The following is a 15,628-nucleotide window of genomic DNA, read 5'->3' as shown; positions in this document are numbered from 1 at the left end:
TCGACTGTACTTTTTTCCCATAGATGCTGCCTGGCCTGCGGAGTTCCTCCAGCATTTTGTGTATGGTCCCAGTTCAATTGTAGTTTAATCAGAAAAACATATATTCTGCTTCTGAGCTACTATTTAACACAAACACGACTATAAAATTAGAGCGCCACAGTAGCATAGCAATTAGCACAAAGCTATTACAACTCAAGGCATTGGAGTTCAGAGTCCAATTACAGCATCCTCTGTAAGGAGTCTTTGTACATCCTCCCTGTGGAATGTGTGGGTTTCCCCTGGGTCTTCCAGTTTCCTTCCACAGTCCAAAGACATGCTGATTTAGTTAATCAGTCATAGAAAGATAAAAATCTACAGCACATTACAGGCCTTTCCGCCAACAATGTTGTGCCAACCATGTAACCTAGGGGTCCCCAACCTTTTTTGCACTGTGGACTGGTTTAATATTGACAATATTCTTGCGAACGGGCTGACCCCGGGGGGGCGGGGTAGTGCTGTCAACGGACAGGAGTAGCAGTCAAATATGTTGCGTTTACCCCTAGAAAGACTACAATGACCATGAAGCCTTGCGCGAGCACCAGTGCGCATGCGTGACTTGCGCATGCGTGTACGTACCGATTTTTTTCTACAAATTGTTTTTTGGCGATTCTGTTCGGGGGGTGGGGTGTTAATCACGACCGGAATATAGGTGATAAGTGGCTAATACACTCAATTTTGTTTCTAAAAGGGTTTATCTAACAAATATAATATTAAACACACAGCGCATATTTTCCTCGCATGAATATAGTGATAAGTCAATTATCAGGGGAGGACAGGGGAGCTTGAAGTAAGTAGTAGAGGCAGGTTCGATATTATAATTTAAAGAAAAATTGGATAGGTATATGGACAGGAAAGGAATGGAGGGTTATGGGCTGAGTGCAGTTTGGTGGGACTAGGTGAGAGTAGCGTTCGGCATGGACTAGAAGGGCAGAGATGGCCTGTTTCCATGCCGTAATTGTTATATGGTTATATGAGTCACTTATAAATTAATAGCATCATAACATTTTAAGTAACATTTGGATATAAAACACACAGCGCATATTTTCCCTATATAAACATATAAAATCATTGAAACACACCAATATCGCTGAACCAGTGGGAGCCCTGGGCTTGTTCTGCAACAAGACGGTCCCATCGAAGGGTGATGGGAGACAGCGATACTCAAAGGGGGTTCCTTATGTCCAGTCTATTCCGCAATTTAGTTTTCGTTGCATTTATTGCAGAGATATGATGTTGGAAATGGAAGCAACGTTTTCAGTGCTTTCGTGGCTACCTCAGGATATTTAGCCTTGACTTTGATCCAGAATGCCGGCAGAGATATTATGTGAAACATACTTTTCAGCCCGCCATCATTTGCAAGCTGGAGGAGTTGATCTCCTTCCCGCGCTGACATGGATGATGCGCGGGTAATGACCTCGCGTGCGTTCAAGCTCAACAGTGGGCGTGACAGGGAATGAGGAAAGGTGCAGCTGACTCCTATCGCCAAATCATGTCGTTTCCTCGCGGCCCGGTAGCACATGCTTTGTGGCCCGGTGGTTGGGGACCGCTGATGTAACCTACTCTAGAAACTGCCTAGAGTTCCCCTACCGCACAGCCTTCTATTTTCCTAAACTCCATCTACCTATCTAAGAGTCTCTTAAAAGACCCTATTGTATCCGCCTCTACCATCTTTGCTGGCAGTGTATTTCACGCACCCACCTCTGTCGATGTCAAAAAACTTACCTCTGACGTCCCCCTTATACCTGCTTCCAAGCACCTTAAAGCTATGCCCCCTCGTGTTAGCCATTTCAGCCCTGGGGAAAAGCCTCTGGCTATCCACATGATCAATGCCTCCCATCATTGTAAATTGTCTTGTGATCAGGTTAGGGTTAAATTAGGGATTTTGGGGGATGGGCTGTGCGAATTGAAGGGCTTGAGGGGCCTATTCCATGCTGTATCTCTAAATAAACAAAAATAAAAATAAATAAAAGCCTCACAGACTACCCCCTATGCAGAGATACCAAATGACAGAACCAAGCTGCTGTGATCAACAGAAGTCATCCACTCAGTTTGAAATAATGTAATGAACAGACTGAATAAACTTGCCAAATTCACATTTGGGCTGAACATGTTTTACCAGTACTGTGTGACCGAATTTCATTATTTTTAATCCAGGTACTCTTATCATTTACCAAGAAAAAAGCAACCTCTGAAAGTTTGCCTAACTCTTATCAGATACCAACAGAAATGTACTGGATTTTAATAATCATTAAACTATTGTAATGCACGCAAAATGCTGGAGGGATTTCCAGCATCTGCAGATTTTCTCTTGTTTACATAGAAACATAGATAATAGGTGCAGGAGTAGGCCATTCGGCCCTTCGAGCCTGCACCGCCATTCAGTATGATCATGGCTGATCATCCAACTCAGAACCCTGTACCAGCCTTCCCTCCATACCCCCTGATCCCTTTAGCCACAAGGGCCATATCTAACTCCCTCTTAAATATAGCCAATGAACTGGCCTCAACTGTTTCCTGTGGCAGAGAATTCCACAGATTCACCACTCTCTGTGTGAAGAAGTTTTTCCTAATCTCGGTCCTAAAAGGCTTCCCCTTCATCCTCAAACTGTGACCCCTTGTTCTGGACTTCCCCAACATCGGGAACAATCTTCCCGCATCTAGCCTGTCCAATCCCTTTAGGATTTTATACATTTTAATCAGACCCCCCCTCAATCTTCTAAATTCCAATGAGTATAAGCCTAGTGCATCCAGTCTTTCATCATATGAAAGTCCTGCCATCCCAGGAATCAATCTGGTGAACCTTCTTTGTACTCCCTCTATGGCAAGGTTGTCTTTCCTCAGATTAGGGGACCAAAACTGCACACAATGCTCCAGGTGTGGTCTCACCAAGGCCTTGTACAACTGCAGTAGTACCTCCCTGCTCCTGTACTCGAATCCTTTTGCTATAAACGCCAGCATACCATTTGCCTTTTTCACCGCCTGTTGTACCAGCATGCCCACTTTCAATGACTGGTGTATAATGACATCCAGGTCTCGTTGCACCTCCCCTTTTCCTAATCAGCCACCATTCAGATAATAATCTGTTTTCCTGTTTTTGCCACCAAAGTGGTTAACTTCACATTTATCCACATTAAATTGCATCTGCCATGAATTTGCCCACTCACCTAACCTATCCAAGTCACCCGGCATCCTCTTAGCATCCTCCTCACAGCTAACACTGCCGCCCAGCTTCGTGTCATCCGCAAACTTGGAGATGCTGCATTTAATTCCCTCATCCAAGTCATTAATATATATTGTAAACAACTGGGGTCCCAGCACTGAGCCTTGTGGTACCCCACTAGCCACTGCCTGCCATTCTGAAAAGGTCCCGTTTATTCCCACTCTTTGCTTCTTGTCTGCCAACCAATTCCCTATCCACATCAATACCTTACCCCCAATACCGTGTGCTTTAAGTTTGCACACTAATCTCCTGTGTGGGACCTTGTCAAAAGCCTTTTGAAAATCCAAATATACCACATCCACTGGTTCTCCCCTATCCACTCTACTAGTTACATCCTCAAAAAATTCTATGAGATTTGTCAGACATGATTTTCCTCTCACAAATCCATGCTGACTTTGTCCGATGATATCACTGCTTTTTTGTTTGTGATCATTAGACTATAACTCATTGAGTATAGCTACATGACTATTAAAATGTCAAGTGGTAATTGATCTGAAACAGAGAAGGAAGCTCCTTCAAAGCCTTAAGGCTTAATGTCAAGATGCCCTCAGAGCTCTCGTGGAACTGTGCGCTTCAGTTCATCTAGTGCCAGGCATAGTGCATGTTACTCCACTCCCATCACTATCAGCACTCTGAAAAACATTGCTCCTCTCCTCTCCTCTGTGAACTGGCCAGACTCCTTGATAGTTTTATACTACCAGTGCATCGGGACATTCTATCAGCAGTTCAGGACTTTCAACCTTTCCGAACTTTTGACTTGTTTCTTACTCAGCTGTATATGGAATGGACAGCTGGAGGAACTGCATCATCTCTGACTTAGCTGAGTATGTCCAGCATTTTCTATTTGTAACATTGCCAAGTATCTTTTACCCGGCTATCTGCACCTTTCTGTGAAGCACTGAATCGGTGCAGGTAAATGATTATATCTACACCATCTACAGTACATTGCCCAAAGAACAGAGAGGGAATTGCCCAGTTATTCCACTTCCAAATGAATCTGAGTGAAGAAGCTAGCCTCAGGGGAACATTGCATACATGTTTTAGGGACATGACCTTGGCTTAATGAGCAGGTTCCAGGATGGTGTTCGAACATGCAAATTCCACTAACAGAGCTGCTAAACAAGCCAACTTGTTTCAGTTTATGATGGTTCAGTGGGCAGAATGCCGACTGTTCTTGACTCAGCTCTAGGAGGGCTATTCGTCCATGCCCCACACCAGAGACTGTATTTCGGTAGCATTCAAACAGAGTCCAAGTCAAGGCAATGCTGTAGGAGGTACCACCTTTCAGCAGAGACATTAAATCCAGGACTCATCTGCTCTCTCATTGATGTGAAGAACCTGATGGATTTACTTTGAAGATATAGAGATATCCACCCTTCAGCCCACTAAATCCATGCTAACCATCAAGCACTCAATCATACTAAACCCTTATTTTTAAATTCTCCCGACATTTCCCTTCAACTCTCAACAGATTCTATAAGTCTTCTACAAGTTTGGGGAAATTCAGAGTGGCTAATTAAACTACCACCCCGCAAGTCTTTGTGATGAGGGAGGAAACTGGAGCACCCCGAGGAAACCTACATGGTCCGAGGGGAAAGGTGCAAACTCGTCATAGGCAGCACAGGAGGTCAGGACTGAACCCAGGTCACTGGCCCTGTGAGGCAGCGCCTCTAATAGCTGAGCCAGTGTGCCGTCCAGGAGAGCTCCCCTAGTGACGATGGGATGAATTACATTTAACAATAAAACCCAAATCAACCATTCCTTGAAGCAAACAAACATGAGGTAAATATCAAGCAATATTAAAAGTTCTTTTGCGGTTTGTGATATTTCAGTTATTACCATGACCATTTATTTGTACATTCTTCAGTCTTATTAATATTCTGAACTCTGTATTATATTTATAATATTAATTCAAAATTTGCTTTCTACATCCTGTCCTGTCTGTGGGAGTTCCTCAATACGATTGGCTCTGCCACCTACTTAATGGAATCACAGAGAAGCGTCAGCTGGTTCCTTTGATCTGATGCCTGATTTTGGAAAAAGGAATGCCTGTGTCACAAAGACCATCAAATCTTACAGGAGAGGGCCTCGCTCCACCATTTACTGGGAATTCTAAGCCCATCATTTTTTTATAATTATAGGAGAATTCTATATGCACTTACATTACTTTCTCCTATCTTCCAGTTTCATATATCCCATTTACTGATTGGTGCATATTTGCAATGAAGCAGGAAATAATGAGTCCACTTTGATGATTCTGTGCAAAGTGTAACAATATCTTCAAACCCTGTGCAACAGCCAAACAATAGCTACCCAATTTAAACTTTTGAATAGTTATGCTCTACAAACCTGCCAAGAACTTTCCTGGTGAAGACCATGCTCGCCCACATCATATGACATGGTACATAATGGAGAAGACTCTACAAACCAACATTCTCAAAACCTATAGTGTGTTAGCAACCGAGAGGCCATATAACAACCACTGCTTCTATATAGCACCAGTAACGTAGCAAAGCAGCACAAGATAATTCACTGACGGATTATCGGACAACAATTAGGTTGGTCCATTTGGCATGTTGAAGACAAATTCTTCCCTATTATTCAAACTTAAAGTCCTAGAGCTGTACAGCAAAGGAATGGCCCTTCGGACCCAAATGCCGATACCAAACTTTAATGTCCATTTACACTAATCCCAGAAAGTATTTATCCTTCTATGCTTTGCTGACTTAAGAGTCTGTCTAACACCGCTACACTTCTTACACGTAGTATTCTGTTTGTTCATGGGAGGTGAATTTTACTGCTAGGCTGGTGTTCATTGTCCATTCAAAATTAACCCCAAACAAATATTTCAGAATCATTTACAAATCAGTCAGATTATTGTGAGAACATAAAGGAAAGCAGATGCTGGAAAGTTGAAAATAAACATCAGGAAGATCTCAGCGGGCCAAGCAGCCTCTGTGGAGGCAAAGCAATAGTTGATGCTGCAGGTTACGATCCTGCATCGGGCCAGGCATGTCACAGTCAAAAGAGCACTTCGAGAGTGCAGTCACACTTGTAACAGATTCACCAGCATTGCTCGCATGCTTGTACAAGTAGGTAACGATCATGACTTGCACTGACTGGACTTGCAATCCTTCCAAACGAGTGCTTCAGGTGCAATAAGGAAACACATTATCAAACTGAAATATTTCACCAACTACAGAATTCAAGAGGGTGGAGGTGGATATTTTGGGGGGAAAGGGAGGGAGGGAAGGGAGGCAGGGGTGAAGTCAGGACACAGACAAAGAGCAGAGAAAATCTGGACACTGTCACAAAAAGCTGAAGCAACTGGTGGGCACGAGGATGATGGGGAGCTAGGTGGAGGCAAAGGTAGGATCGGGAAGTGGGGGATCTTGAAACAGTCTTCCACATTGATAGCTTTAGGCAAGAGTATTAAGTACTTAACTAATTAAAGTGTATGGAGTTAAAGTCCAGATCAACATCCATCTGATCAAACAGTGGATTAGATGAGGAGAGGCTAAGTTAGCTGTCCCTGTTCCGTGATGCTTTGGCTGCTGTTGTTTTTATTTCAAAACTCACAAGGTACTTGAAAGTGAAGGGTGCAGGAACACTGTGTGGAAAGTGTACATTAATTACAGATTCTGTCCGGTTTTGGGGCTACTCCACCAGCAGTAATGGTACTTGTTATGTTACGTAACTCCAACACATTAAACTAATGCAAAGGAAAACGAGAGAGCCAAGAGATGAGAGTCTTAAGTTTTGTTCTTTGCTTTAAGCGAGGCACATGCATATCAGGTGGTGGCATCACGATGTATGCAGTTCACTTATTTTTGTATATAACCCGTAATGAATTATTTAAACAACAAGAATGCTTAATCAAACAATATGTTTACAATATTACTCAAATATTAAAGGTGCCGCTGCTGACTGTAACATCAAACAGCGAGTTGCTGGTCTCCCCTCTTGCTGTAGCATGAGTGATATCTTTCTCTCCCTTGTCAGTGGGAGAGAGCCTGTGGCATGTCGAACTGTCAGGTGAACAGTGGATTTTGATGGACTGCAGACCATGGGCTCTTTGAGGACTTTGCTATTGCTCGCTTGCCGGGTGGTGGGGGAGGAGGCAGAGGCTTTGCTGAAGCAGGCGGGAGAGAGTTGATGCTTCACTGCTGCTTGGGCATGGGAGGGAGGGGGGCTTTGGGGTTCTAACATTTTCCTGTCATTCATTATTTAGGGTATTTCTTTTGTTTGTGTGGATGTCTGCAGACAGTATGAATTTCAGGTTGTATATTCTCTGATATTAAAAATGGAAGTATTGAACCACTGATGTTACTGAAATATTACATATGCAACAGTACTAAGCAGAGGTTTAAGTTCGAGATGATTGTACAAGCACAGTAAAACTCTAAAACTTGTCAATCAGAGATAAATCTAATTCTAGCAGTACAAGGGCTGATGTTGATAATTGGCAACTGTTATAACGCAGGAAATATTATTGCCATCTGTAACAGTAATATTGCCAACAGCAATATCTCTGAAACAAAAATGTGTCACAGACAACGCTGTTGATTTTTAATGCAAGATAAATATTAGGCAGGACACAAAGCAAAATCTGTGTGACCAACATATCCTTTGATCCCTTAATATTCAAAAATCAATCCTGAATAAACACTGTGATCAAGCACTGACAGCCGCCTTTGGTAGAAAATTCCAAAAAACTCATTAGACTCCACGTGAAGAAGTTCCTTCTCTTCTCTGTCCTGAATGGCTGGGCTCCTTATTGTGAGACAGTAACTGCTGACTCCTGACTCATCAGCCAGAGAACACATTATCCTTGTGTCTACCCTGTCAGACCCAACAAGAATTCCAAACTTGAGAAAGTGTAGACCCAGCCTGCTCACTCTTTCATTAGACAAAGTACCTACTATCTTAGAAATCAACCTGGTGAATATTCTCTGCCCTCCCTCTGTAAGTACATCCTACTTTACACAGGGAGTCCAGACCTGTACACAACTTTCCAGGTGTACTCTTACTCATGGTCCTTTCAATTGGAGCATGGCGCCAAACCCTCTTGCAGACCTTCAGTTCCTGGAAATGTATCAGTTTTTAAAACATACTTAGACTTATAGACAGGAGTACTGCAAACTTCTGGGACATTTGTGGACTCAAGGCCTTAAGCCACAGTGTCACCTGTCAGCAGTCGCCATGAGTGAGGCATTGAAGTCGGTTCACCCCACCGGGGCAGTGAGGTGCGGGGTCCAGGCTGGAGTCGGTGCTGCCCCCAGTGTTCACTTGGCTGAGGACAGGCTGTATCGTGGTCGACTGCATCAATGACTCAGGGTCTGTTCTATTTATTATTTATAGAGTTTAAGAGTCGTGATGTAATGATGCAGCTCTATAAAACTCTGGTTAGGCCACACTTGGAGTACTGTGTCCAGTTCTGGTCACCTCACTATAGGAAGGATGTGGAAGCATTGGAAAGGGTACAGAGGAGATTTACCAGGGTGCTACCTGGTTTAGAGAGTATGCGTTATGATCAGAGTTTAAGGGAGCTAGGGCTTTACTCTTTGGAGAGGAGGAGGATGAGAGGAGACATGATAGAGGTGTACAAGATAATAAGAGGAATAGATAGAGTGGATAGCCAGCGCCTCTTCCCTAGGGCACCACTGCTCAATACAAGGGGACATGGCTTTAAGGTAAGGAGTGGGAAGTTCAAGGGGGATATTAGAGGAAGGTTTTTTACTCAGAGAGTGGTTGGTGCATGCAATGCACTGCCTGAGTCAGTGGTGGAGGCAGATACACTAGTGAAGTTTAAGAGACTACTAAACAGGTATATGGAGGAATTTAAGGTGGGGGGTTATATGGGAGGCAGGGTCTGAGGGTCGGCACAACATTGTGGGCCGAAGGGCCTGTAATGCGCTGTACTATTCTATGTTCTATGTTCTACGTACCCCATAAGCTTTCTTAACTACCCTATCTACCTGTGAGGCAACTTTCAGGGATCTGTGGACATGTAACCCCAGATCCCTCTGCTCCTCCACACTACCAAGTATCCTGCCATTTACTTTGTACTCTGCCTTGGAGTTTGTCCTTCCAAAGTGTACAACCTCACACTTCTCCGGGTTGAAATCCATCTGCCACTTCTCAGCCCACTTCTGCATCCTATCAATGTCCCTCTGCAACCTTCAACAATCCCCTACACTATCTACAACACCACCAACCTTTGTGTCGTCTGCAAACTTGCCAACCCTCCCTTCTACCCCACATCCAGGTCGTTAATAAAACTCACGAAAAGTAGAGGTCCCAGAACAGATCCTTGTGGGACACCACTAGTCACAATCCTCCAGTCTAAATGTACTCCCTCCACCATGACCTTCTGCCTTCTGCAGGCAAGCCAATTCTGAATCCACATGGCCAAACTTCCCTGGATCCCATGCCTCCTGACTTTCTGAATAAGTCTACCATGTGGAACCTTGTCAAGTGCCTTACTAAAATCCATATAGATCACATCCACTGCACTACCCTCATCTATATGCCTGGTCACCTCCTCAAAGAACTCTATCAGGCTTGTTACACACGATCTGCCCTTCACAAAGCCATGCTGACTGTTCCTGATCAGACCATGATTCTCTAAATGCCCATAGATCCTATCTCTAAGAATCTTTTCCAACAGCTTTCCCACCACAGACATAAGGCTCACTGGTCTATAATTACCCGAACTATCCCTACTACCTTTTTTGAACAAGGGGACAACATTTGCCTCCCTCCAATCCTCCAGTACCATTCTCATGGACAACGAGGGCATAAAGATCCTAGCCAGAGGCTCAGCAATCTCCTCCCTCGCCTCATGGAGCAGCCTGGTGAATATTCCGTCAGCCCCGGGGATTTAACCGTCCTAATGTATTTTAACAACTCCAACACCTCCTCTTCCTTAATATCAACATGCTCCAGAACATCAACCTCACTCATATTGTCCTCACCATCATCAAGTTCCCTCTCATTGGTGAATACCGAAGAGAAGTATTCATTGAGGACCTTGCTCACTTCCACAGCCTCCAGGCACATCTTCCCACCTTTATCTCTAAACGGTCCCACCTTCACCCCTGTCATCCTTTTTTCCTTCACATAATTGAAAAATGCCTTGGGGTTTTCCTTTACCTTACTCGCCAAGGCCTTCTCATGCCCCCTTCTTGCTCTTCTCAGCCCCTTCTTAAGCTCCTTTCTTGCTTCCCTATATTCCTCAATAGACCCATCTGATCCTTGCTTCCTAAATCTCATGTATGCTGCCTTCTTCCACCTGACTAGATTTTTCACCTCACTTATCACCCATGGTTCCTCAACCCTACCATCCTTTATCTTCCTCACTGGGACAAATTTATCCCTAACATCCTGCAAGAGATCTCTAAACATTGACCACATATCCATAGTACATTTCCCTGCAAAAACATCATCCCAATTCACACCCGCAAGTTCTAGCCTTATAGCCTCATAATTTGCCCTTCCCCAATTAAAAATTTTCCTGTCCTCTCTGATTCTACCCTTTTCCATGATAATGCTAAAGGCCAGGGAGCGGTGGTCACTGTCCCCCAGATGCTCACCCACTGAGAGATCCGTGACCTGACCCGGTTCATTACCTAGTACTAGATCTAGTATGGCATTCCCCCTGGTCAGCCTGTCCACATACTGTGACAGGAATCCATCCTGGACACACTTAAACTCTGCCCCATCTAAACCCTTGGAAATAATCATGTGCCAATCAATATTAGGGAAGTTAAAGTCACCCATGATAATAACAACCCTGTTATTTTCACACCTTTCCAAAATCTGTCTCCCAATCTGCTCCTCTGTATCTCTGCTGCTACCAGGGGGCCTATAGAATACCCCCAATAGAGTAACTGCTCCCTTCCTGTTCCTGACTTCCACCCATACTGACTCAAAAGAGGATCCTGCTACATTACCCACATTTTCTGTAGCTGTAATAGTATCCCTGACCAGTAATACCACCCCTCCTCCTCCTTTACCCCCTCTCTATCCCTTTTAAAGCACTGAAATCCAGGAATATTGAGAATCCGTTCCTGCCCGGTGCCAGCCAAGTCTCTGTAATGGCCACTATATCATAATTCCATGTACGTGTCCAAGCTCTCAGTTCATCACCTTTGTTCCTGATGCATCTTGCATTGAGGTACACACACTTCAGCCCTTCTGCCTTACTACCTTTACACCGTTTATTCTGCTTCTCTTTCCTCAAGGCCTCCCTGTGTTAGATCTGGCTTTATTCCATGCACTTCTTTCACTGCTCTATCACTCCGGATCCCATCCCCTTCGCAAATTAGTTTAAACCCTCCCGAACCATGCTAATAAACCTACCTGCAAGGATATTGCTCCCCCTCAAGTTCAGGTGCAACCCATCCAATCTGTACAGGTCCCACCTTCCCCAGAAGAGATCCCAATGATCCAAAAATCTAAACCCTGCTCCATGCACCAACTCCTCAGCCACGCATTCAACTGCCATCTCCTCCAATTCTTACCATCACTGTCACGTAGCACTGGCAGCAATCCTGAGAACACCATCCTTGAGGTCCTGTTCTTCAGCCTTCTGCCTAGTTCCCAAAACTCACACTTCAGGACCTCATCCCTCTTCCTACCTATGTCGTTGGTACCAACATGTATCACAACTTCTGGCTGCTTTCCCTCTCGTACCAGGATGTCGTGCACCCGGTCAGAGACATCCCGGACCCTGGTACCCAGGAGGCAACAAATCATGCGGGTGTCCTTCTCACGTCCACAAAATCTCCTGTCTGCTCCCCTGACTATAGAGTCTCCAATGACAACAGCTCTCCTCTTCTCCGTCCCACCCTTCTGCACCACCGGGTCAGACTCAGTGCTGGAGGCCCTGCCACTGTGGCTCACCCCTGGTCAGTCATCCCTGCCAACAATATCCAGGACAGTAAACTTACTGCTCTTCCCAATAAAGCCAAGCTCTGAGAGGTTAGCAATTGAAACAAAATCAGAAGTCTAAAACAAAAACAGATTACAAAGAGTGAACATTTTGGTATAGTATTTCCAAATTTCTATCCTAGTGAACGCTCAGCTACATAATTAATAATGAAACTCTACTTCTGACCACAGCACTTAAAAACAATAAACCATATCAACAGCAGCAGCACTGCTTTACATTTCAGTCAATGCTCAAGCATCAACCTGTTGGTATGATACCCCGATTCCCATTCCTGTCCTGCTACGTCTGTCCACGGCCTCTTCTTGTGCCCAGGTAAGGCCACCCTCAGGATGCAGGAATAACACCTAATAATCCATCTGGGTAGCCTCCAGCGTGATGCCATGAATATAGATTTTCTCCTTTCAGTAAAAAAATTTGCCACCATCCCCTCTTGCCCTATTCCCCATTCTTACCTCTTTTCACCGACCTATCACTCCCCCCTCCCGTGTCCCCTCCTCCTTCCCTTTCCCCTGTGGTCCACTCTCCTCTCCTATTAGATTCCTTCCTCTCCAGCCGTTTACCTTCCCCTCCCACTTGGCTTCACCTAATCACCTTCTAGTTAGCTTCTTCAGCTCCCGCCATCTTATGATTCTGGCGTCTTCCTACTTCCTTCTCAGTCCTGAAGAAGGGTCTAGGCCTGAAACATCGACTGTTTATTCACTTCCATAGATGCTGCCTGACCTGCTGAGTTCCTCCAGCATTTTGTATGTAATGCTCAAGTTGTACCTTACTGAATGAAAAGAGAGATGTGGATTTAAGTGGTTCTTTTCAGCTGAGGAAGCACTTTTTTGCACCTGCCTGTAGGACACATGACAGCCAATCAGGACACACCGTACTCAATCAGCAAAATGTAAAATTGTTGGTCCATTCACTCCTTTCTGGAGGTATCAGTTGAGGGATGAATTTTGACCAGGATACCTAGATTAACTTCACTGTACACTGGTGAGACCCGACGTAGATTAAGGACTGCTTTGTCGAGCTCCTCCACTCCATCCACGTTAGAAAGTATGTCCCAGTGGCCAACCATTTTAATTCCAATCCCCTTTCCCATGTCACGTATTGGTCCATGACCTCCTCTACTGTAATGATGAAACTGTTCTCAGGTTGGAAGAGTAACACCTCATATTCTGTTTGGGTGGCCTCCAACCTGGTGGCATGAACATTGATTTCTCCAACTTCTAGTAATTTCTCCCCTCCCCTTTCTCTCCATTTCCATTCCCTATTCCGGCTCCCCCTTACTCCTTTTCTTCTCACCTGCCCATCACCTCTCTCTGGTGCCTCTCCTCCTCCCCTTTCTCCTATGGTTCACTCCCCTCTTCAATAAGATCCCTTCTCCTTCAGTTCTTTACCTTTTCCATCCATCACCTCCTAGCTTCTCACTTCATCCTCCCTCCCCAATCCTCTTACCTTCCACTCACCTAGATTCACCTGTCACCTTCCAGCTTGTACTCCATCACCTCCCCCACCTTCTTATTCTGGCTTCTTCCCACTTCCTCCAGTCTCAGCCCAAAACAGCGAATTTATTCCTCTCCATGTACGCTGCCTGACTTGCTGAGTTCCTCCAGCATTTTGTGTGTGTTGCTATAAACTTTACAGCAATGGATGATCTTCGGAATTTGGTTGCCAAGTGAATGGACAGGGAGTTGTTTGAAAGTTCCTCTGTTTGATAAACTGGGGAGACTCAGAAGTAACACATTACCTTTCTGTTTCCTTTACTGATTCCTCTGTTGCTTCAGTATACTCAGTATAAGCAAAGTTATTGTCCATGCATACTTTACCCACAAAAGCTCGCTGGCCAAATTTATCTGTATCAAAAAATAGAAAGAAAAGAAGCACTAATTTCTCAAAGTTTGCTGATGGTGGAAATGTCTTTTTTGTTACTCTAGCATAGTGGAATCGTTCCTGATGAAGGCATCAGAGAGGACTCACCTATTCTTCTTCAAGATAGCTCTTAGGAGCTTTGTGTCTAACTCAAAGAACAGAAACAGCCTTAGTTGAACAATCATCTGAAAAGCTGCCCACCCAGTAATGCGGAAGTCCTTTGGTGCAGTGTGAGCTTCATGAACAATGGCTGCCAATAGACGTGGCTAATTTAGCAGCTCCCTGCTGTCCTGAAGGCAAGGATATTGAAGGTTCAGTTCTCCAAAAATGAGAGCACTCAGCAGAGCTGAGATACCATAATGTGGTACTGAAGGATTTTTGCACAGTTGGAAATACTGCTTTTACTGATGATACATAAACTGAGGCTCTTTTTGCTCTATGAAGTGGGCATAGATGTTCAATGGCAGGGTTCTCCCTCTATCCTCGTAAATACACAGTATATCCCTCAGGAACATCATGAAATAATATAATTTGTGGAAGCTTTCTCGGGGTAAATTAGCTGCCATTTTGACTACTTTTCAAAACTACCTCATTGATTGAAGCTGGCCATTTGGCCAATCTACCTTTGATGCTCGACTCAAGCTGCTCCCGTGCCTCCTCCTCAAAACCACCATCGTAGCCTTTTTCAGCGGCCCTTACGTGCATCTATGCTATTCAGTGCAACCACTTCCTATGGTCTCAGATTCCACAGCCTAGCTGGGTCACTTCCTTAGCTCCTCCCTCTTCCAGAATTCTTTCTGTCAACCAGCTTCCCAATGCTCTCAGGCTTACTGCTCTAATTACTCACTCCACTGCTCTGCTCACCACTCACCCTTCCAGCTCTTGTTCTCTGTTCTGACCCCCTTTTCCTGATCCTTTCTCCATCTCTCCAAACTCCACCGCACCAACCAATAATGCCCTGGCATGGCCGTTTGTCAGTGTTGTCAGGCAAGTTTTAAACTGGAATGGCAAACGAATATGAGCCTAAGCAATGTAACTAGGGAGAGAGTAAAATGAGGACAGGAATGAAAGAAAACAAGGGCCGCAGTACAAAAAAAAGAGTAATATGATTAAAACTAGCAAGAAGGCAATGCTAAGGAGCTTTAAAAACATAAAAAAAACTACAGTGCATCAGTATCAGTGCATAAAACATTTGTCATAAGGTAGATGAACTAACTGCACAAAGTGAAGGGAAATTATCTGATATTCATTAGGAGGACATGAATGTAATGGGTTAAAGCTGGATGCTTGATATTTACCTTTCAGGGAGGATACACAGGAAGGGGAAGATAGTGGGGCAGTGCTATTAATAAGAGGCAAAATAAATATGGGTATGAAAGAATACCTAGGAGATGCTGTGTCACTTTGCACAGAGGTTAAAAAAAAAGACACTGGCAGGAATTGTGTACTGACCCTAAATGGTGTAGGAAAGGATGTAAGTCAATGGTGATACATGAAAAAGAGCTATTATGGGAGACTTCGACCTTCATGTAAATTGGGTTAATCAAGGTGAA

The 15,628-nt window shown here is 44.3% G+C and overlaps 1 protein-coding gene across 1 annotated transcript in view; it reads right to left on the bottom strand.

The window, feature by feature from the left end:
• The window catches only part of LOC140193833 (guanine deaminase-like), a 75,546-nt gene that overhangs the window by 46,325 nt on the left and 13,593 nt on the right, over positions 1–15,628 (bottom strand). The window contains exon 5 of the mRNA XM_072250987.1: positions 13,954–14,059. Coding sequence (XP_072107088.1) covers positions 13,954–14,059 — 106 coding nt within the window. The remainder of the gene's footprint in view (positions 1–13,953; positions 14,060–15,628) is intronic.

The sequence above is a fragment of the Mobula birostris genome, unplaced genomic scaffold (assembly GCF_030028105.1).
Source record: "Mobula birostris isolate sMobBir1 unplaced genomic scaffold, sMobBir1.hap1 scaffold_911, whole genome shotgun sequence".
Lineage (NCBI taxonomy): Eukaryota > Metazoa > Chordata > Chondrichthyes > Myliobatiformes > Myliobatidae > Mobula > Mobula birostris.
The sequence above is the reverse complement of the archived record's forward strand: the minus strand, read 5'-3'. Positions and strand labels throughout refer to the sequence as shown.